Source organism: Aegilops tauschii, chromosome 2, assembly GCF_002575655.3.
Source record: "Aegilops tauschii subsp. strangulata cultivar AL8/78 chromosome 2, Aet v6.0, whole genome shotgun sequence".
In the NCBI taxonomy this organism is placed as follows: Eukaryota; Viridiplantae; Streptophyta; class Magnoliopsida; order Poales; family Poaceae; genus Aegilops; species Aegilops tauschii.
In genome coordinates this window covers 356,975,368-356,998,772 of record NC_053036.3, presented here as the reverse complement: position 1 = coordinate 356,998,772, position 23,405 = coordinate 356,975,368, and the positions used below count along the sequence as shown (strand labels likewise).

At 44.6% G+C, this 23,405-nt stretch overlaps 1 protein-coding gene across 16 annotated transcripts; it reads left to right on the top strand.

Moving 5' to 3' along the window:
- The first annotated feature begins 565 nt into the window (after positions 1-565).
- Positions 566-17,978, top strand: LOC109782437 (uncharacterized). 16 transcript variants are annotated; one of them, XR_012202721.1, is made up of 8 exons: positions 573-1,136; positions 1,356-1,465; positions 1,750-1,853; positions 2,001-2,145; positions 5,181-5,313; positions 5,491-5,615; positions 16,956-17,099; positions 17,166-17,978. XR_012202721.1 is itself a non-coding variant. In XM_045233053.2 (8 exons), the coding sequence occupies exons 1-5, from the start codon at positions 777-779 to the stop codon at positions 4,984-4,986; spliced, it is 744 nt and encodes a 247-aa protein (XP_045088988.1). In that variant the 5' UTR covers positions 662-776; the 3' UTR covers positions 4,987-5,313; positions 5,491-5,615; positions 16,956-17,099; positions 17,186-17,978. The 16 variants fall into 16 exon arrangements, 5 of the variants coding, with proteins under 5 accessions (XP_045088988.1, XP_045088987.1, XP_040254937.1 ...); XR_006670132.2 differs by adding an exon at positions 1,240-1,261 and having other exon boundaries at positions 662-1,136; positions 2,001-5,313; positions 17,186-17,978; XM_045233053.2 differs by having other exon boundaries at positions 662-1,136; positions 1,395-1,465; positions 1,725-1,853; positions 4,948-5,313; positions 17,186-17,978.
- The last annotated feature ends 5,427 nt before the right edge of the window (positions 17,979-23,405 follow it).

The following is a 23,405-nucleotide window of genomic DNA, read 5'->3' as shown; positions in this document are numbered from 1 at the left end:
TAATTTCGAAAGGTTTTAGATGTTGCATGTGAAACTTTTAACTGGTGCAGTTGTGTAATGGGGTAGCTGAGTGCTGAAGCTATATCATATTGTACTCGGATGTATTTCAATTATGAAATCCTGCTTCCTTAATATGGAAATGAAATATATTATGTGCTTAATATGAATGTCAATTAGATTAATAAATGGATTGTTAATAATAGGTCAATTAACCTGCTAATTGGCCAATTAGCCTGCTAATTGGGTTTTCTTATTGCAAACGATTATTGAGAAAAAACCATGGGCGATGACCTCAGGCAACACACACAATTTCTAGGAATAGACCGTGTTGGATCAATGAACAATCACACATAACATTTTCTTGAAAACTATTTGCGTTACGCCATCGTGCGCAAACGGTTTCCTTGGAGTGACTGTGTGGGATGTATATATGAACGGAAACGTTTAGCAGGGACTGACTGTGTGGGATGTACTTACGACCGGAAATGAATAATTGTACTCCCTCCGTCCCGAAAAACATGTCGCAGTGACATTTTTGCGGAAACCCCCTCTGCGAATTCCCGACACAACCCGCAGTCCCTGGTCGTCTCCCTCGCAGCCTCACTCGTCTCCCTGCGCCAGAGAGCCCTCCCTCTCGCGCCCCCCCCCCCCCCCCCCCCCCCCCCCCCCCCCGCGCTGGAGCTCCCCTACTCGGCTCCCCTGCGCGTCGCCGGAGCTGCCTCGCCCCACACCAAACCCGCGTTGCTTCCCTCTCCTTGTTCCCTTGCTCGTTCCCCATGGTGAACCATGGGAAGGAGAAGGCTCGATTTTTGTTATCGATTTGCTCTCCGACGGCGGCGGCCTTCCCCGAGCTTGGCGAGCTAGAGCTGTCCCTTCCCGTCGTCGATCTGCTCTCCGCGATGCTGCCTGCCTCCCCGGACCATCCCCTCTCGCTCAGCCGCGACTCCCTCCCTGGAGCAGCCGCTCCCGCCCAACCCAAAGCCGCCGGCCGGAGCTACGCCGCAGCACGCTCCCTCCCCCCTCTTCTTGGGGACCGGATTGTGGCCGAGGAGGAGCTTGCCCTTGTCGCCCAGCAGCTCCCGCTCCAACGGGCTCGTCCACAAGTCCGGCAGCACCAGCCACTCTTCCATCTTCCGGTCCGCCCTCCTCCCTCCCCTCCCCTCCCATGGCATGCTCTATTCTGTTATCTTCCTTCTTTCTTTGTCCTGATGATTTTTACTCATGGAGTTGTACACATAGGCGGCCCAAATCCAACATTTTAGTAAGATTTGTACTGTCTCAAAATTCACCCAGAACTCTGACTCTGAAATTAGTACTGTCTCAAAGTTCAATAAGATTAGCTCATTGTTGCGCAGTACTGAATCATGGATTATATTGTGGCTCTGCAAGTCTAGCCCATCGACGACGACGGCTCCTCCTCATGCTCATCGAACTCGTGCACAAGTGCTCTTGAAGTCTGCATTGGGTAAAGTCTGAATTTTTCATTTTTACTACCGTCAAAATTCAGTTGTCAAAGAAAGTTCCATCAACATGTCAATGGCCATGCTAGACAGAGTTCTTATTCATGTCCAGGCAGAGTTCTTATTTATGACAAAACTGGATGTCTAGACAGAGTTCTTATTCATGTCTACTCCATCAGTAATTGTGTTAGAATCAAAACTGATTTATTACCTTCCTATATGAACTTTACTGAAAAAATCAGTCACCATTCTGAATTTTGACAGTACTCTACAAACTGCTTCTGGGCAGGAAGCAGATACAGTTTTTCTTGGTGGGCGTGGTTTTGGAACAGCCATGTCTTCTCTAATTTTGACAGTGCTTGAGTTTAGAGTATGGTTATACTTTTGCTTAGGGTAAGTTAACACGTCTCTTTCTACAATTTTTAAATGCTTCTTGTCAGGAAGGGAATTATGTTTGTAAGGATAGTGTATTTTGCAAAGGCTTTTGTACTTGCTGTTTTTATGTCTAACTACCAACTGTTTATTCTTAAATAAGAATAGCAGGGTAATTGCTTTTCTTACTGGTGCTCCTGATTATGAAGATGGTCAACTAGACACTAAGCGATATGGTGAGCAATATGCTAGCAAAGGGGAAGATGTTGACCTCATGTTGCTCCCTGAACAGATACCTTCCTATAGAGATCTGGTAAGCTTGTGCTTCTTTTGCAGTAATTTTTTTTCTATCCATTAGTGAAATTTTGAAACAGGCCACTGTGGTGCTGTTGCTGTTCAAGCAGGAGTATGTGTACACATATTTATAGGCGAATGTTATGCTGAGATTGACTTACAGTTAACTGCTATCCTTAGATTGACTGAACTTCAGTACATTACTTCTGTTCTGACTTGAAGATGTCCTCGAATGCTAAATTGCTCTGCAGACTTTGAACCCCTTTCATTTTCTTTCATGTAAAGTTTTTTTGTTTTTTTAAATGGCAGTGGATGTTGAGTAATCTATGCTAGCAATGTGATGTTAGAGAAAGGCGTATTTCTAGACCTGCTTGTAGATTACTCCACACAAGGGACTCTTGATTTTTTACTAAAGCTAGATTGCAATTGCAGTAGAAGACCATATTATCTACTGATGATATGGGATTAGCAAAGGCCTTGCTTGCCTCATTAGTTGCTGTAGTTGTGAAGCAAAAATTTCCGTCCACTAACCCAAATTAATTCAAATAACTAAAAATAATCCAAATCAATTCCAATAATTCAAATAAATCCAAATAACCCAAATTAATTCAAATAACCCAGATAATTCAATTAATCCAAATAACCCAGATAATTCCAATAAATTCCAACAAGGAGTTGATATACAAGGATTAGACAAGGCATACACAAGGACATGCCATAAGGGCATCTTTGTCCCCTCTTGACACAAGATTACACAAGACATACACAAGGAGCACCTGACTACATGACATAAGGGCCTCTTTGTCCCCTCTTGACTACATTCTTTTCCTTTCTCTGGCCACTTCTTCCCTTCCCTTCCCTTTACTTTTCTTTCTTTTCCCTTCTCTAGCTAATTCTTTCCTTTCATTTTCTTTTCCTATTGCAATTTCCATTTCTTCTATAATGGCCCTAGTATCAACAACTACCCGACTGTCACAATATACACTGGTTATTTCCATTCCAGCATTCTGAACGCGATCCTTGTGCAAGTGGGGCAACTTATATTGATTTCCTCCTTTGTCTTTCATAACTTCAAACATAACTGCTTCTAATGTGATAAAGCTTCTGTGCAACTTGTCGGGATCATAGTTCTCGAATTCCTCATCCACACCCTGTACCAGTTCCTGGATGTTTGTAGGTGACCTGCAGTTGGTTAGAGACTGGAGAGAGTTATGGAAGTAGAGGTCCAAACAATTTAACTCAGGGCTATTTGGGGGCTGTTGTAGCAATCGGATGTCAAGATCAGTTTGTTCCACAGCTTCTCGAAAAGCTACATCATTGGGAAGGACATGAGGCTTTGCGTTATCCTGTTGGATGAATATTGTTGCTCCCTCATCATCGTCAGGCCACTTATCCTGAATTGCCGGGATAACCTTATTGATTAGATAATCTCTGCACACAGGCCTGGTTACTTTCACTAATGTCAACACTTTTGTTCCCTTTGTTCTGTTCTGACTTGTCCGCTTCGCCTCAGTCTCTTCGACGAATGCCCAAATGCCGATCTTCCATCGAATGTTAGCTCCCCCTCATTGTTATATCGAGGCCTGGCAACAGCTGTTAGGAACATTACCTTCCCAATGCTGTGAGTGTTTGACATGGTGCGCTTCGGTTTAGGTTCTCCTGGAAGTACATAGTAACTATTCTTCACTCTCGTCATGTCAAACCACTTTTCATCAATGTGAACCATATTCGTCATTGGTTTCAACATAGCCCGAGAAGTTGAGATCGAATTGTCATCGACTATTGACATACAAAATTTTAATCTCGCAAGCTTGTTCTCTAGCTTGATATGAGGCTTCACGGTGCTTGTGATGCGGTTGAGCTCATTCAAATGGAACCTCTTATGTAGGGTTGATCGGGCCACACCTAGAGACCGTGCCAGATATCGAATTGTTCTTCTTTTATTCAGTGGGATTGTTGAGGTCCTCTCTAGATCCAGCTCCTTTCTCTTTCGGCCAGATCTTCCTGGCTTCTTGCTTGAGACATCTACTTCTTTGCCATCGGCAATTTGCTTTTTAGCGTATTCCCAGATTCTTTCAACAGATCGTACACTTATGTCCAACAGGTTTGAGACTAGCAGCTTGTCGTCTGGTTGAACAGACCCATCTCTGAGCTCGATTACCAGCAAGGCGAAGTAAACACCATGCCTCTCCTTATCTGACAATTCTCTTCTCTTCTCTTGAAGTATCCAATTCATAACTTCATCCTCTTCCTCTTGAGCTTCATCCTCTTTCCCTTCATCTTCTTGAGGCATCCAATTCATATCTTCATCGTGTTCCTCTTGACATCAAGTTCAAATCCATAGCTACATTCTTTGCCACTTGAGGTTCCTCCTCTTGAGGCATCAAATTCAAATTAATACCTTCATCGTCTTCCTCTTGAGGCATCATGTTCAAATCCATACTCCTGCTATCAATGACAAAAGATGAGTACATCATGGTACCATAACAAGGATATACACACAAAAAATGAGTAGAATGACAGGAGCCTTGCAAGCATTACAAAAATGTGAACTACTGACTAAGAAATGTTATGACTAAGAAATGAAGCTGCTCCTTTGTAACACCATTTCATTTCTTATGAAACTTCCAACTCCTGTCACTTCAGAAAGAATTCCAATCCATCATGACCAATTTTGAAGTTTATGTCATTAGTTTATCAACTTCATTTTTATGACTAATTTTGCTTAACTTTATGTAATGTTGTTAAGTGATCTGCTGCTGTTTGTGGTACAACTCCTGTTAATTTCAGAACATTGTGACCTTACTGCCATTGTGAACAGGGCAAGACCCATCTCAAGGGCCTCTCCAAGGTACACTAGTGTCAATAATAGGCTTACTCTGCTCTAACAAATGAGCCTCTTTTCAAATTACATAGAGGATTGCAGAAAAGTTATACTCCTCTATCAATTCAGTTTTAGTTAAAGTGAAGTTCCTTGTTCTTTAGGTTTATTCTTATCAGAAACAAATTCAACTAACCAAATTAGTGGTTTTCTATCATTTTGGTATTGCCTAGGTGACTGGGTATATATATGCATTCTATGCAGTAGGCATTGTATGCTCTTCTCAACTTATTACAGTTGGATGATGGCTTGGAGTTCTCCTTCACTGATAAGAGGCATTTTGCAAAAATACGATTGCTTGACAACGTAATATTCTTGTGATTCCTTGAAAACAAAATTTGTTCTCCCAATATGTGTTTTGTACTATGTCTCTGTTTATTTCCACTATATATACCTAGTCATAAGTTGTCTCTGTTTTTATATTGCTTGACAACGTGATGGCTTGGAGTAATTTGTTTTTGTTATTCTGTCTTTGTTTAATAGCCAAAAGCTATCCCTCCAATTTCTGAACTTGGACCAGATGCCCTACGCGAACCAATGCAGCTTGATGATTTTGTACAATCTTTTGGTAGAAAGATGCGCCAATAAAATCCCTTTTGCTTGATCAGGTGTAATCTTAAGCTCCATACTCTGCTCAAACTGCTTGTCTGAAGCATAAGGGGTTATCCATATTATATTCAGATATCATATAAATTCAGAATTCAGTTATGAGCTTATAGCAAAGTCTTGTTAAACAACTGAAGAAATTTCTTGACTTCATTTCCAAATATTTCTAAACCTCAAGCATCGGTTAACATTTTTTACTAGTTAATTTATAGATTGTGGTTTAAGATGATCATGTAGTTGCCTCAGTAGCACACAGGCACACACATCCATCCCTTTCATTCTTATTTTCAAGGTAATGTTTAGCACAAAAACCTTTTTATTTATGCCAATTCTTACACCCCCTTTTATTTATCTATGTGCTTGTGAATCCATGCTAAATTGGAATGGACTACATTTGTAGCGACCAGACCTCAAATGGTCTGTGCTGCTGTGCCCCAGTGTCATCCCTGGATCAGTAATGCTGACACGCACAGTACAAATGGAGGATTAGAGTAGCAATCACACACTTATTACATCGAATATCTCCAAAGAGATTAAGTATGATAAATATGGCTTAAGGCCATCTAAAAACGATAACAGCGGAAGACTTGAAAGATAAGTGAGTCCATCAACTCCAGCGGCATCACTGAGCATAAGACCACGACCTAAGGCACCTTACTCGTCGTCTGAAAAGTCTGCAACATGAAACGTTGCAGCCTGAAAACGGGTCAGCACATAGAATATGCTGGCAAGGTAACACATAGAGAATAATGAACAATAATAAATGCTATACTACATGCATATATGGCTGGTGGAAAGCTCTATGGTTACAGTTTTGCGAAAAGCCAATTTTTCCCTACTTCAAAGGAATAAATTTTATTTAACTATCATGGTGGTTGTGAAACATTGAGATGGTTGACAGCATCTCAATCCCAATTAAGAATCATCAATAACCCAGCAAAATTAATTAAAAGTAACATGGTGATGAGATTCAAATGATAATCCAGGTACTAGATACTCAAGTTGTCCATAACCGGGGACACGGCTAACCATGATTAGTTTGTACACTCTGCAGAGGTTTGTGCACTTTTCCCCACAAGACTCGATCGCCTCCGCTTGATTCTCGCACTGCATGATGTTTGAGAAACGGATGACCGAGACACAGTCTTTCCGAAACAATCACTCTTTACTCCGGGTGGACCGGTACACCTACTTTCCCCTACATCTGCTAGCCCACCTCTTCAAGAGATCATGTAATCTACTCAACTATGCTAGAGCCCATAATAGCTTGTGGCTGCACCACGGAAGTTTCTAGCATGAATAATCTTATGATCCCTTTGAGCCTGGGTGGCGGTCCTTATACAAACAGACAATACTGGATTCTCCAGGTGCCTCAATCCACCCAGATGTGAGTTTTAGTTGCCACCTTAGGTAAACCATTATTAACAATCTCACATATGTCATGAATATCTCTCAAACCCAATCCACGTCTACGAGCATAGCATGGCAATATAATAGCAACGTAGAAGTAACTCCCAAGGGTTTGATAAGAAAACAGGTAATAGGTACTACCTCAACTACCTCCCAAAACCCACAATTTAATTAGATCCTAATCATGCAATTGTTTGAGGAATAGATCTAATGCAATAAAACTGGGTATGGAAAGGTATGATCAAAGTGTTACTTGCCTTGCTGATGATCCGCGAAACCTAACGATTCGAAGTAACAAGCGGCACACTCCGGGTACTCTATCGCAAACAAACAAGCAAACAATAAGTACTCATCTAATGCACAGGTAAAACTCGAATGAAAGATCCAACCAGAAAGTTCAACTTAAGAACTCCGGTTTGCAATAAGAATCAACTCGAACGAAGCAACGAAAGTCAAACGGCGAAAGAAACAAGCTTCGTTTACTAATCTGGATCTAGGTCAAATTTTACAGTAGCAAAAACTTGTTTGAGTAGGTTAAACGGAAAGAGAATTTCGAGACGAAACTCTAGGCGCTTGAATCGCCTGATTCCGATAAACGAGCGAAAAGTTAAACAGAAACGAAGATTTGGTCAGAAATCGAATCTGAGATAATCGCGGAAAAATCCGACGAAAAGGAAAAACGGACGAACGGTTAAAGAACGGACGTTCGTTAACAGAGAAAAACCGACGAACGCGTTCGCTAAAACGGACGTGTCGGTGAACGTTCACAAAATAACAAAACCGAAAAAAACCGATCTAGGGTTTTTTTTAAACAAAACCGGCAAACCGAACGGCGGCGAGGTATACCTCGTCGGGGGCGGAACTCCGGCGGGGCTTGGCCGGCTCCGGCGAGGGCGGCGGGGGCGGCGGGGGTGCTCGGGGAAGGCGAGCGGCGGCGGCGGCGGCGACTCGAGCTTCGGCTCTGGCGGCTCGGGGTGCGGGGCAGGCGGCGGCGGGGTGAGAGAAGAGGGGGGGCGGCGGCGGTATAAATAGAGGGGGGGAGGTGGCTTGGGGAAGGGGGTAGGTGGCGGGGTCCCGTGCTCGCCACGGACTCCGGGCGGCGGGGGCGCTCGTGCGCGAGGAGGAGGACGCGGGGTGGGCCGGCGCTCGGCTGGGCCTCGGCCCAGTCGGGCGGCGCGTAGTTTTTTTTAAATACGTTCCGCGGAAAAATTCTTAGAAAAATAAATAAAAGTCCAAAAAAGATAAAATAAATTTTCCCCGTCTAGTTAGAAAATCTAGAATAGGGTGAACATTTTTTTGACACAAAAATAATTTTTTTGAAAACATGCGATATTTTTAATGCAATTAAAATTGCAAATAAAATCCAAATAAATTCCAATAAATGATTTTAACACTTTTCCTCCAATATTTCAATTGTTTTGGAGAAGTCATATTTTCTCCTCTCGTTTCTTTTAAAATGAAATATTTTTCCGGAGAGAAAATAATCAAAACCAAAATCCTCGTTTTATTATTTGATGGAAATCAAATATGAAAATTTGAAATCCCCAACTCTCTCCGAGGGTCCTTGAGTTGCTTAGGATTATCGAGGATTTGTCAAAATGCAATAAAATATGATATGCAATGATGATCTATGTATAACATACCAAATTGAAAATTTGGGATGTTACAAACCTATCCCCCTTAAGATGAATCTCGCCCTCGAGATTCGGGTTGGCTAGAAAACAGGTGGGAGTGGTCCTTCCGTAGATCTTCCTCTTGCTCCCAGGTGGCTTCATCTTCCGTGTGGTGACTCCACCGGACTTTGCAAAACTTGATAACCTTGCTGCGGGTAACTCGGCTGGCATACTCAAGAATCTTAACTGGTTTCTCCTCATAGGTCAAATCACTTTCCAGCTGAATCGCTTCCAGTGGCACAGTATCTCTCAGTGGTATCTCAGCCATCTTTGCGTGGCACTTCTTCAACTGGGAAACGTGAAATACATCATGAACTCCAGACAATCCTTCGGGCAATTCCAGCTTGTAGGCAACCTCTCCCATACGTTCCAAAACTCTGTATGGTCCGATAAAACGGGGCGCTAACTTTCCCTTAACTCCAAAGCGCTTCACTCCTCGAAGTGGTGATACTCGAAGATACACTCGGTCTCCGACTTCGTGAACTGTCTCCTTTCGTTTAGAATCAGCATAACTCTTCTGCCTGGACTGGGCTACCTTGAGCCTATCGCGAATCAACCTTACTTTCTGTTCAGACTCCTTAATCAAATCTGGTCCAAACAACTGACGGTCTCCAACTTCGTCCCATAACAACGGTGTTCTACACCTTCTTCCGTACAAGGCTTCGAAAGGGGCCATCTTCAAACTGGTCTGATAACTGTTGTTATAAGAAAACTCCGCATATGGCAAGTTGTCGTCCCAACTAGATCCATAATCTAGTGCACAAGCTCTTAACATGTCCTCCAAAATCTGGTTGACTCTCTCGGTCTGTCCATCTGTCTGTGGGTGAAACGCTGTACTAAATTCTAGCCTGGTTCCCAATGTTTCATGTAACTGCTTCCAAAACTTCGAGGTAAATTGGGTTCCTCTGTCTGATACAATGGTCCTCGGAACTCCATGCAAACATACGATCCTGGTCATGTATATCTTTGCCAACTTAGCACTGGTGTAAGTGGTCTTCACTGGAATGAAATGAGCCACTTTCGTCAAACGGTCGACTACAACCCATATTGAGTCATAGCCTGAACGAGTCCTGGGTAATCCTGTGATAAAATCCATGCCTATTTTATCCCACTTCCATTCGGGTATCGACAATGGTTGTAGCAATCCTGCTGGCTTCTGATGCTCTGCCTTCACTCTCTGACATACATCACAAACTGCTACATATTCTGCAATATCCTTCTTCATTCCGGTCCACCAGAAAGTATTTTTCAGATCCAAATACATCTTGGTATTTCCTGGGTGAATCGAGTACGGTGAATCGTGGGCTTCTTGCAAAATCAACTTCCTGATCTCCGGATCATTTGGCACATATACGCGGTCCTCAAACCATAAGGTATCGTGCTCATCCTCACGAAATCCCTTGGCTTTTCCTTTGCTCATCTTCTCCTTTATCTCTTCAATCTCCTTGTCTGTCTTCTGAGCTTCTCTGATCCTTTCCATCAAGGTAGACTGAATCTCCAGTGTCGCTAAATAGCCTCTTGGGACTATCTCCAAACATAGCTCGCGAAGGTCCTCGGCTAACTCCTGAGGTAACTCTCCTGTCATGAGGGTGTTGACATGACTCTTGCGGCTCAACGCGTCTGCTACTACGTTAGCCTTTCCTGGGTGATAATGCAATCTCATATCATAATCCTTTATGAGCTCCAACCATCTCCTCTGTCGGAGATTTAACTCCTTCTGCGTGAAAATATACTTCAAACTCTTGTGATCCGTGTACACCTCACAATGGTTTCCGATGAGAAAGTGTCTCCATGTCTTCAATGCATGCACCAAGGCTGCTAACTCCAAATCATGCGTAGCATAATTCTTCTCATGGGGTTTAAGTTGTCGTGAAGCATATGACACAACTCTTCCTTCCTGCATAAGCACTGCTCCAAGTCCTCGACGTGAAGCGTCGCAATAAACTTCATAATCCTTGCGTTGATCTGGCAGAATCAACACTGGTGATGTAACCAATCGTTTCTTTAACTCTTGGAAACTAGCTTCACATTCCTCAGTCCAATTGAATTTAGTGTCCTTCTTCAATAGCTCAGTCATGGGCTTAGCAATCTTTGAGAAATTCTCGATGAATCTCCGGTAGTATCCTGCAAGTCCAAGAAAACTCCGGATTTCTCCAACTGTCGTGGGTGATTCCCAACCTGTCACTGTATCAACCTTGGCAGGGTCTACTGCTATTCCTTCTCCAGAAATAACATGTCCAAGGAATCCAACTTCCTTCAGCCAAAATTCGCATTTGCTGAACTTGGCGTATAACTGATGTTCTCTGAGCTTCTCAAGTACCAATCGTAAATGCTCCTCATGCTCTTCCTCATTCTTGGAAAAGACTAAAATATCATCAATGAACACCACGACGAACTTATCCAAAAACTCCATAAACACTTTGTTCATCAGGTTCATGAAATAGGCAGGTGCGTTAGTCAGACCAAATGACATAACGGTATACTCATACAATCCATATCTGGTGGTAAAAGCCATCTTAGGTATATCCTGCTCTCGAATTTTTAACTGATGGTATCCTGATCATAGATCGATCTTGGAAAATACTTTAGCTCCTTGTAGGCGGTCAAACAAATCATTGATCATCGGCAGTGGGTACTTGTTTTTGATGGTCACTTCATTTAATCCACGGTAATCAACAACCATCCTCAGCGATCCATCTTTCTTCTCCACTAGAAGTACTGGTGATCCCCAAGGTGACGAACTTGGGCGAATATAGCCTTTATCCAGTAACTCCTTGATCTGCTTCTTAATTTCCTCCAAATCCTTTACGGGCATCCTGTACGGTCTCTTAGATATTGGCCCTGTGCCTGGCAAAAGTTCAATCAAGAACTCAATGTCTCTATCTGGCGGCATGCCTGGCAACTCTTCTGGAAATACATCCGGATAATCCTTCACCACTGGTACTTCCTCCTGTACAACTCCTGATAAGGAATTCACTTGAGTCCTCTTCGGCATATGTCGGGATACGTACTTGATCCTTTTTCCTTCCGGGGTGGTAAGCAAAATCGTCTTGCTGGCACTTGAAACAAGTAACATGACTTAGGTCCCTCTTGGCTGGGGTATATGGGTTGGTGCGGTTCTGTCCGTTGGTTCCTCCATTCCCATTACCATTCTTGGTGCCATTATGGTTGTGCGAACTACCTCCTCCATGGGTATGCTGAAACTGTCCTCCCGACTTCGGGGTAAATCGTGGCTTCTGCTGAGCTCCTGAGTTGTACTTCCCTTGTCCATACTTCCTCTTACGATTTTCAATCTGCTGTTGCTTCCCTTCAATCATGAGAGCTCTATCTACCAGCTTCTGGTAGTTGTTGAAGGTTGCTACCATCAACTGCATACTCAGTTCATCATTCAGTCCTTCCAAAAGTTTCTCCTGCTTGGCAGCATCTGTAGCAACGTCATCTGGTGCATAACGTGCTAACTTACTGAAATCCTCCACATACTGGCCTACGGTGCATCCTCCTTGGCATAGGTTGCGAAACTCGCGCTTCTTCATAGCCATAGCTCCTGCTGAAACATGTGTTGTACGGAAAGCTTGCTGAAACTGGTCCCATGTGACAGTGTCAATAGGGTGCGTGGCTGTATAATTCTCCCACCATGATGCTGCGGGTCCATCAAGCTGATGTGCGGCAAAACGCACTCTTTCCGCATCTGTGCATCCTGCAGTGGTCAACTCCCTTCCAACTTTGCGAAGCCAATCATCTGCAACAATCGGCTCGGTGCTACTGGAAAACACCGGCGGGTTTAGCCTTAGGAAACGGGCTAAGTGATCAACAGGTGGTGGTGGCGGTGGGTTGTTGTTGTTGCCTTGGTTCTGCACTAACACTTGCATCAGGGCATTCTGTTGCTGAATCAACTGGGTGATCTCTGGTGGGAAAACAAATCCGGTGTCGCGTCTCGGAGGCATCTGATAGGTTAGAAAAGATGAGAGTTAAGAATAGAATGAGGTCTAGAGGGAAAACACTACCCATATGCTCATGAGACAAATGCAATCAATATCACTCAATCAATTCAAACAAGGCATAGCAATCGATCTAACTAGCGTTACAAAGTGCTTGAACTATACTATTAAATGGGGGAAAACTACTACTGATATGGTGGTCTACTAGAAATTCTGATCAGTTGAAGACTCCATGATGTCTGCTCCAGCTTCATCAACAAAGTCATCTTCACTTGGTTCTGAGTCAGTGTCGTCGATGATGATGTAGTTATCCGGGCAAGTGCATTCGTCATCCTTTGCTTTTGGCACTGGATTTCCCCTGAATACTCCAATCTTCTTCTCCAGGTCGTCATTCTTCCCTACTAGTGCGATGATTTCCTCCATATAATCCTCGCGTGTAGCTTTAAGTTCTTCCTCCAGCTCCTTGATCTTCGTCAATGCCTTCTTCAGTTCTTCCTTGTCCGTGCACATCTGGTTCTCCTGGCGACGAATGTGTTGGTTTTGCTCCTGGATGAAAGCTGCGATAGATCCATCCTTCTTGGTTCTGATCATCTCCCATTGCGCGTCTCGGCGTCCACAAATTTGATAAATTTTATCCTTAAGCTCCTGGTGGTAGACTTCTCCAATTCGTCCCATGGCGATGTGTGCGGCCATGCTCTTCCCTAAACTCCAGGTTGGTGCTTCAAAAACCAATCTTATGGGTTCAGTAACTGGCACAAACGTCCTTCCTGGAATGTGAACTTGAATCTTCCAGCTCTCCTCTTCGGGTAATGTGGCGTTGTAGGTTCCGGTGATGCTTGGTATTCCTATGTTCAAATACTTTGTGACTTCCTTCAAGTGTCGATCAAAAGGCGTGTCTTCATCTGGTTGCATGAACTTGCTCCTTGCATCCGCCATTCCTAAAAGAGTAGAAAAAGGAGAGGGGTCAGAAATGAGAAGAGAGAAGCTTTCTAGGGCTTAAGCTTAGTGGTCGTATCCTACAGTCAGCGTGTGCTCTGATACCACCTTTGTAGCGACCAGACCTCAAATGGTCTGTGCTGCTGTGCACCAGTGTCATCCTTGGATCAGTAATGCTGACACGCACAGTACAAATGGAGGATTTATAACAGAGTAGCAATCACACACTTATTACATCGAATATCTCCAAAGAGATTAAGTATGATAAATATGGCTTAAGGCCATCTAAAAACGATAACAGCGGAAGACTTGGAAGATAAGTGAGTCCATCAACTCCAGCGGCATCACTGAGCATAAGACCACGACCTAAGGCACCTTACTCGTCGTCTGAAAAGTCTGCAACATGAAACGTTGCAGCCCGAAAACGGGTCAGCACATAGAATATGCTGGCAAGGTAACACATAGAGAATAATGAACAATAATAAATGCTATACTACATGCATATATGGCTGGTGGAAAGCTCTATGGTTACAGTTTTGCGAAAAGCCAATTTTTCCCTACTTCAAAGGAATAAATTTTATTTAACTATCATGGTGGTTGTGAAACATTGAGATGGTTGACAGCATCTCAATCCCAATTAAGAATCATCAATAACCCAGCAAAATTAATTAAAAGTAACATGGTGATGAGATTCAAATGATAATCCAGGTACTAGATACTCAAGTTGTCCATAACCGGGGACACGGCTAACCATGATTAGTTTGTACACTCTGCAGAGGTTTGTGCACTTTTCCCCACAAGACTCGATCGCCTCCGCTTGATTCTCGCACTGCATGATGTTTGAGAAACGGATGACCGAGACACAGTCTTTCCGAAACAATCACTCTTTACTCCGGGTGGACCGGTACACCTACTTTCCCCTACATCTGCTAGCCCACCTCTTCAAGAGATCATGTAACCTACTCAACTATGCTAGAGCCCATAATAGCTTGTGGCTGCACCACGGAAGTTTCTAGCATGAATAATCTTATGATCCCTTTGAGCCTGGGTGGCGGTCCTTATACAAACAGACAACACTGGATTCTCCAGGTGCCTCAATCCACCCAGATGTGAGTTTTAGTTGCCACCTTAGGTAAACCATTATTAACAATCTCACATATGTCATGAATATCTCTCAAACCCAATCCACGTCTACGAGCATAGCATGGCAATATAATAGCAACGTAGAAGTAACTCCCAAGGGTTTGATAAGAAAACAGGTAATAGGTACTACCTCAACTACCTCCCAAAACCCACAATTTAATTAGATTCTAATCATGCAATTGTTTGAGGAATAGATCTAATGCAATAAAACTGGGTATGGAAAGGTATGATCAAAGTGTTACTTGCCTTGCTGATGATCCGCGAAACCTAACGATTCGAAGTAACAAGCGGCACACTCCGGGTACTCTATCGCAAACAAACAAGCAAACAATAAGTACTCATCTAATGCACAGGTAAAACTCGAATGAAAGATCCAACCAGAAAGTTCAACTTAAGAACTCCGGTTTGCAATAAGAATCAACTCGAACGAAGCAACGAAAGTCAAACGGCGAAAGAAACAAGCTTCGTTTACTAATCTGGATCTAGGTCAAATTTTACAGTAGCAAAAACTTGTTTGAGTAGGTTAAATGGAAAGAGAATTTTGAGACGAAACTCTAGGCGCTTGAATCGCCTGATTCCGATAAACGAGCGAAAAGTTAAACATAAACGAAGATTTGGTCAGAAATCAAATCTGAGATAATCGCGGAAAAATCCGACGAAAAGGAAAAACAGACGACGGTTAAAGAACGGACGTTCGTTAACAGAGAAAAACCGACGAACGCGTTCGCTAAAACGAACGTGTCGGTGATCGTTCACAAAATAACAAAACCGAAAAAAAAACCGATCTAGGGTTTTTTTTAAAACAAAACCGGCAAACCGAACGGTGGCGAGGTATACCTCGTCGGGGGCGGAACTCCGGCGGGGCTTGGCCGGCTCCGGCGAGGGCGGCGGGGGCGGCGGGGGTGCGGGGGTGCTCGGGGAAGGCGAGGGGCGGCGAACGGCGAGCGGCGGTGGCGGCGGCGACTCGAGCTTCGGCTCCGGCGGCTCGGGGTGCGGGGCAGGCGGCGGCGGGGTGAGAGAAGAGGGGGGGCGGCGGTATAAATAGAGGGAGGGAGGTGGCTTGGGGAAGGGGGCAGGCGGCGGGGTCCCGTGCTCGCCACGGACTCCGGGCGGCGGCGGCGGCGCTCGTGCGCGAGGAGGACGACGCGGGGTGGGCCGGCGCTCGGCTGGGCCTCAGCCCAGTCGGGCGGCGCGCAGTTTTTTTTAAATACTTTCCGCGGAAAAATTCGTAGAAAAATAAATAAAAGTCCAAAAAAGATAAAATAAATTTTCCCCGTCTTGTTAGAAAATCTAGAATAGGGTGAACATTTTTTTGACACAAAAATATTTTTTTTGAAAACATGCGATATTTTTAATGCAATTAAAATTGCAAATAAAATCCAAATAAATTCCAATAAATGATTTTAACACTTTTCCTCCAATATTTCAATTGTTTTGGAGAAGTCATATTTTCTCCTCTCGTTTATTTTAAAATGAAATATTTTTCCGGAGAGAAAATAATTAAAACCAAAATCCTCGTTTTATTATTTGATGGAAATCAAATATGAAAATTCGAGAAAATCCCCAACTCTCTCCGAGGGTCCTTGAGTTGCTTAGGATTATCGAGGATTTGTCAAAATGCAATAAAATATGATATGCAATGATGATCTATGTATAACATACCAAATTGAAAATTTGGGATGTTACAACATTTTTTTAACACAGGTCAGTTACTTAATTATCAGGTCTGTACTCATGTGCATGGTATGTTACAACATTTTTTTAACACAGGTCAGTTACTTAATTATCAGGTCTGTACTCATGTGCCATGCACTGAATCCTAACTGGAGTCACTAAACCTGATTGGAGTAAACAAGTGCATCCACTAAACCTGATTGGAGTAAAGAAGTGCATCCACTAAACCTGATTGGAGTAAACCATTTTTTTACTGAATCCTAACTGGAGTCACTATACCTGATTGGAGTAAACAGGTGCATCCACTAAACCTGATTGGAGTAAACAAGTGCATCCACTAAACCTGATTGGAGTAAACCATTTTTTCACTGAATACTAACCAGAGTCACTAATCCTGATTGGAGTAAACAAGTGCATCCACTGAATTATGCATCTACTCCACTGACTGGCAGAATTATCAGCAGATTATCAACATTAAAATCTGATGTGGTAATAGTTCTAGAGATAGTGTTTGTTCATATCATAATTGCTATGCATCTACTGATTTTTTTCAGTTAACATTGTTCAGAGCACAAGGAGCACAAGCAGCAGATTATCAACCCCGCGTGTGCAAAAGGAGCAGAGAAGCAACTATGCTTTCAAATGTTTCTACAAATTGTAGACATCTCAAGACTTGCTTAAATTAATTCAAATGTTCTACAGATATTCACTGGTAACTGTAGACATCATAAGCAGAAGTACTTTTCTCCAATTGAAGTTTTACATCATCATCACACAGTTTTACTGTACCTTCTTCAGGGTGCAGAGTAGCAGCAACAACAGCACAGGCAGGGTCAAGGAGCAGCAGCACGGGCAGCTCAATGGAGCAGCAGCAGCACGGACAGGGTCAGTGGAGCAGCAGCAGTACGGGCATGGTCAGTGGAGCAGCAGCAGCATGGGCAGAGACCACTGGCGACAGGGGAGAAGCAGCCGCACGGGTGCGTGGGCAGGGGAGAAGGAGCAGCACAGGTGCGCGGGCGTGGGAGATCGACGAGGTCGCGCTAGAGATCGAGGATCAAGTGCGCGAGCTCCTAGTCCACCGGATCATGGAGTCAGGCTCCGGCGACCCCGGTAGGGGATCACAGCGGCGCACACGCCGGAGCTCGAGGAGGATGCGCGGGAGCACGAGGAGGACGTGCGCAGGCTTGAGGAGGATGGGGGGAGCTCGAGGAGGGACGCGCGCGGCAGGAGATTCCGGCGAAGCCCACAGGCAGCGGGAGGGGACCGCGGCAGCGCAGGTCTGGGCTGCGGCGGCGGAGGAGGTAATTGGCGACGACGGCGAGAGCAGGTACTTGGCGAAGGTGAGAGCAGGTACTTGGCTACGGCGGAGGAGCTCAGGTGGGCTCGCTGGCCCCTAGCGAATCACACAGCTGGGCGGCGCCGGCCCCTGGCGATGCGCAGGCGACGGGCGGAGGAAGAAGACGGGGTGGAGGGAATTGTTTGAAATGCTTTTGAAACCACAAGGGTTTTTTTGCAAAATTACTAGTGACTACGCCCGCGACATGTTTTTCGGGACGGAGGGGATATTTTTTTAGCACTACTGTACGCATAACCGTATTTGGTCGCTCGCCGGTCGCACACGACCTCATTTTGCCGAGCGTGTGTGCCAGGAGGGCATATCCCCGACGGTTTCTGGGTCGTGTGGGAAGGACCCCCCCTATCGCAGTCACTCACTAGGTGACGGTTCCAAACGCCATCGCGGAAAGGGGTTAAAAACCGTTTGTATACCACCTCACTGTACCAGTGCATGGACCGATACAGGCCCGCATTGGATGGCTTCCTCGGTGCGGGCGGTTCGCGGGTCCACCTTGGAGATGCCCTTAGATGCGACCCGCTCAGAGGAGCTCTTGGCCGAGTACCAACTGGCAACCAGTAGCGTCGCGATGGAGCTGGACAACTGGGCGGCCGCACACTCCCATCAGCGTTCCCCCACCCCCACCCAGGACAACCTCCTGCGTATCTGCAGGCGGTGCCACAGCTGGTTCGGTGATTGGTAACGGGGGAGGCCGACAAATAGGTAGGAGAGAAAAATAAAATAAAAAGCTCCACGTGGAGGAAAGGAGGAGGTCGCTCGTCATATGCAACTTCCCGAGGTAGACTGCCAGCAATGGAATTTTTTATTTTGATTGTAGTTGCATTAGTATGTCCACCTGTCAGAATAGAAAGAGGGAGGGTGGACTCACCATCAACTCAAATCTTTATAAGTAGGAAAGATAATGAGTTACCCCAATGTCACTACGAGTGTCTCCAAAGATTATACTAAATATGCATCATGTAACCTCATTAACTCCCAAAGCTCAGGAATATAATATATGATCAAGATTCGATCCACAATGGTACTCATCATGAGAGGCACATCATACAATTCAACTAATAGTCAATGCCAAAGATCATAATCTTGCTGGCAACTCATAAAATTAATAGAGTGAGGTACATGACACATAGCTATCCTTGAAGGTGGACTACTCCGGAGAGGTCAAAGTTGAAGAATCCCCCCTCCGAAAGAGTAACAAGTATTCCTAAGCTTAATTCATGCTTGTGCTCGAGCATGGAGATGATGACAACGATAATTTTTGTATGTGAATGCAACCTATCATGAACTTGGTTAACTGATGCAAACACTTTCGGCGAGTTTAAATCAATAATAGAGATGTTTGGCAAAGGTTCATATTAACCATCTTCAACTATCACAATGCATACAAAAGAAGTTGCCACATATTCTTTGATAATAAAATCCATCAAGTCAAAATCTAATGTCAAAGGTTTAGAAAGAATGCCAATATTTATTGGGAACACTGTGATAATCATTCATGCATAATATGTATCATGACAATTACTCTAGGCTAAGCCTCAATATAAGGCCGAATACAATCACTTGTTGCATTTTTGCTCCATTCACGATTTTCACATATTCAGAATTTGTGCGTAAGTATGAGTCTATGCCCTATAATGGACAAGATAACATAATGTTGGGGTTCAAAAAAAGTGAAAAACAAGAAAGCATTGCATCAATGCAACTGACCATAAGGACAAGAGGAAGACCTTATGATTTATATTGTGCAAGGCATAGGGATTTCCATGCAAGTAGGATGCACGTAGAGCTATATATGAATGAAAGTTCTCCAATGCACTAATGAGGGTGCATCCAACTTGCTTTCTCATGAAGACTTAGAGCTCATTTGAGGAGGCTCATCCGGAATATACAAGCCATGTTTTATAATGTTAGGTTCTCACTAGTGTATAAGATAATGAAACTCATGAAATCTCAACAATAATATGCATGAAGTTGTGCTACTTTCAAGCACTTATTTGCTTTCGATGCCGATGCTACTTTGAAGCACTTCATAAATTTTCTAGTTTGAACACTTAGCGCTATTTTAAAGCACTTAACCTGTGTACCCTAAAAAGGGGGAAATAGTGTTGCTCCTTCTCTCTTACATCTTTTTGGTGCATCTGTGGCACATCGTTTCTCTCTTTTTCTAGTTGGCACCTCCGTGGTGCATCTTTTTATCAAGGTAGAAGCAACACCTTACAATAATGACGATCACAGTTTTCTCAACTTCATTTAAATGAGAACATAGCTCTTGCCATGAACATGAAAAGAAACTCTATATAATGGCTCAGGCAGTGTATCTGGAAGTCCAATGATCTAGCATAACATTTATTTTCTTGGAGCTCGGGAAATACCAAAATTCAGGAAGTTAAAATCTTACAGGAAGAGAGCCAGACCCTGACTGAGGGGGCTCATGTGGGGCCCATGCAGCCAGGCCCTTGGTCGCGGCCCAAGGGCTCATGGGGCCTATAGGTCACGCCTCCAGTGCTCTCCGACACCCTTGGACCTATTTTACCCTAAAACTCCCAAATTATTTTACGTGGTTTCCCCATTGTTTTCAAGGTAAAAACAGAGCAGAGCACTTTTGGCTCTCGAAGGGTTGATATTCCACAATGCACACCCACCGGGTGGGGAAATTCCAAGGCATTGACATCACCAATACTGTTCATCATGAGGTCATCATCATCTCCAACACCATCTCTATCATCGTCGATCTCTAACCCTACTTTTCAAAGTAAACTATTACATCATATTCTTACAGGCAGACAATGGCATCTCTAAAAACACCATAACACATCGGGTTACTCAGTCCCCAGACGTTCCTGCAAGGAAATTGTGACGTAGCATGGTCGAATGTTGAAGATGAGGAGTACTAGCTAGCGAGTTTGGAACAATGTTGAAGTCGTCCTCCCCTTGCTGCCACGTGAGGAGCAAGTCCTCTGCGATGACCCGGTGCCTCGACTTCATTATCAAGGCCCGTTTCACACAAGAGTACAATGACGTGCATAGTGTGGTCTCTTTCAGCTTCGCCATTGGTGCACCGGTTCGACGCAGGATCTCGACTATCCGATGCCCTTCGATGGTGCCAACAATGTTCCTCCGCGAGCCTTTGCTTTAGTGATTTTTTCCTCCCATGCCCTTGAGGCGGTCTTTGTGTGTGTGTGTGTGGGGGGGGGGGGGGGTGATGAGGGACTCATCCCCTTGTCTAGTATTTTTGGCTTTAGGTGTCAGCTGCCGGCACCAGGGGGTGTGCATTTTGGCTCTTCGGCCATCCTCCCCTTTCTTTTTTTGTCTCTCTTCTAGCGTTTGACAACCGTCCTAGGTGCCTACCTCTGTAATTTTTTCCTTTTGTGTCTCATGGACAATGGCTAGCAGGGCGGGCACGACCACGTAGCTCTGCCGGCGGTACGACCATGGTTCGGAGTGCAGCTGCACATTTTTTTAGAAAAGGAGGACTACCCCCGGCCTCTGCATCTGGGCGATCACTACTGGGGAAAACCTTATACACAGAATCTTACCAGTAGCAAGGGAAAAAAACAAGCGCTACTACTACTTACCAGTAGCGCGTGGCACTCAAACGCGCTGCAACTAAGTTCGTAGCAGTAGCGCGTCTCAGGGAAGAAGCGCTACAACTACAATTCCCCTACTGTTCTCGGCAGGCTACCAATAGTAGTAGCGGGCTTGGAAAAAGCACGCTACTGCTAAGGTGGTTGTAGTAGCGTGTTTCCCGGGGAAAGCGCTACTGCTAATGAAAGGAAAATAGAATGAAAAACATATGGAAAAGTAAAGGAAAATGAAAGAAATAGAAAAAGGGGAGGGAAAAAAGAAAATGTGAAGCAAAACAAATGAAAAAGGAAAATAAAGGAGAAAGCGTAGCAGCAGCGTGCTTTCCGGAAAGGCGCTATAGCTAACTTAGCAGTAGAGCAATTCGTAAGCCCGCGCTATAGCTAAGTTAGCTATAGCTAAAGTAGCAGTAGCGCATTTTCTGGAACGCGCTACTGATATTTCTGACTTAACCGCGCGGTTCTTTCTTCCCCACGGCCACTTCCCCCAAATCAAACTCCTCCGTTGTCGCCGTCGTCGTTGCCCAGCATCGCTGTCGTCCGCCGCGCGCTCTCCCGTCGCTCTCCGCACGCCCTCGACGCCGCCCCCAACTCTGACCTCGACGCCGCCCCCGACCCCGACCTCGACACCGCCCCCGACCCCGACCTCGACGCCGCCCTCCGCCACGCGCCCAAGCCCCAACCCCGATCTCGACGCCGCCTGCCCCTCCCTCGCCGCCGGCACCCGAGGTGAGCACGCCTCCTCCTCCCCCTCCCTGATACGTCTCCAACGTATCTATAATTTTTGATTGTTCCATGCTGTTTTATTATCAATCTTGGATGTTTTATAATCATTTTATAGTCATTTTATATCATTTTTTGGTACTAACCTATTGACATAGTGCCAAGTGTCAGTTGCTGTTTTTTACATCACAGGAAATCAATATCAAACGGAGTCCAAATGCCACGAAACTCCATGATGATTTTTATGGGCCAGAAGGAAGGCAATGGGCCCTGGTTGCACCTAGGGGGTGCCCCGAGGGGGGCACAACCTACCAGGGCGCGCCAGGAGGCCTAGGCGCACCCTGGTGGGTTGTGCCCACCTCGGGTGCCCCCCGGACCGCCTCTTTGCTCTATAAATACCAAAATATTCCAGAAACCCTAGGGGAGTCGACGAAATATTCATCCAGCCGCCGTAGAGTCCAGAACCACCAGATCCAATCTAGACACCATCTCGGATGGGGTTCACCACCTCCATTGGTGCCTCTCCGATGATGCGCGAGTAGTTCTTTGTAGACCTTCGGGTCCGTAGTTAGTAGCTAGATGGTTCTCTCTCTCTCTTTCTCTCTCTCTCTCTCTCTCTCTCTCTCTCTCTCGCTGATTCTCAATACAATGGTCTCTTGGAGATCCATATGATGTAACTCTTTTGCGGTGTGTTTGATGGGATCTGATGAACTTTGAGTTTATGATCAGTCATATCTTTTTATATCCATGAAAGTTATTTTAGTTTCTTTGATCGCTTATATGCATGATCTCTTATAGCCTCGTATTTCTTCTCCGATATTTGGGTTTTGTTTGGCCAACTTGATCTATTTATCTTGCAATGGGAAGAGGTGCCCGGTAGTGGGTTCGATCTTACGGTGCTTGATCCCAGTGACAGAAGGGGAACCGACACGTATGTATTGTTGCTACTAAGTATAAAAAGACGAGATCTATATCTACCGCCATATAGAAACGGATCTTGTCTACATCATGTCATAGTTCTTATTGCATTACTCCGTTTTTCCATGAACTTAATACACTAGATGCATGCTGGATAGCGGTCGATGTGTGGAGTAATATAGTAGATGCAGGCAGGAGTCGGTCTACAAATCTTGGACGTGATGCCTATGTAATGATCATTGCCTGGATATCGTCATAATTATTTGAAGTTCTATCAATTGCCCAATAGTAATTTGTTTACCCACTGTTTGCTATTTTTCTCGAAGAAGCCACTAGTGAAACCTACGGCCCCCGGGTCTTCTTCTTCATATATTTGCCTTGCGATCTACTTTTCCTTTGCATTTTTATTCAGATCTATCAAAACCCAAAAACACAAAAATAT

Bases quoted from the DNA above. Each gene is read 5' to 3' on its own strand.
- LOC109782437 (XM_045233052.2), top strand. From the start codon at position 777: ATGGTGAACCATGGGAAGGAGAAGGCTCGATTTTTGTTATCGATTTGC. The intron at 1,137-1,394 runs GTCCGCCCTCCT...CTGCAAGTCTAG, and splicing joins AGCCACTCTTCCATCTTCCG to CCCATCGACGACGACGGCTC. The intron at 1,854-2,000 runs GTAAGTTAACAC...AAATAAGAATAG, and splicing joins TGGTTATACTTTTGCTTAGG to CAGGGTAATTGCTTTTCTTA.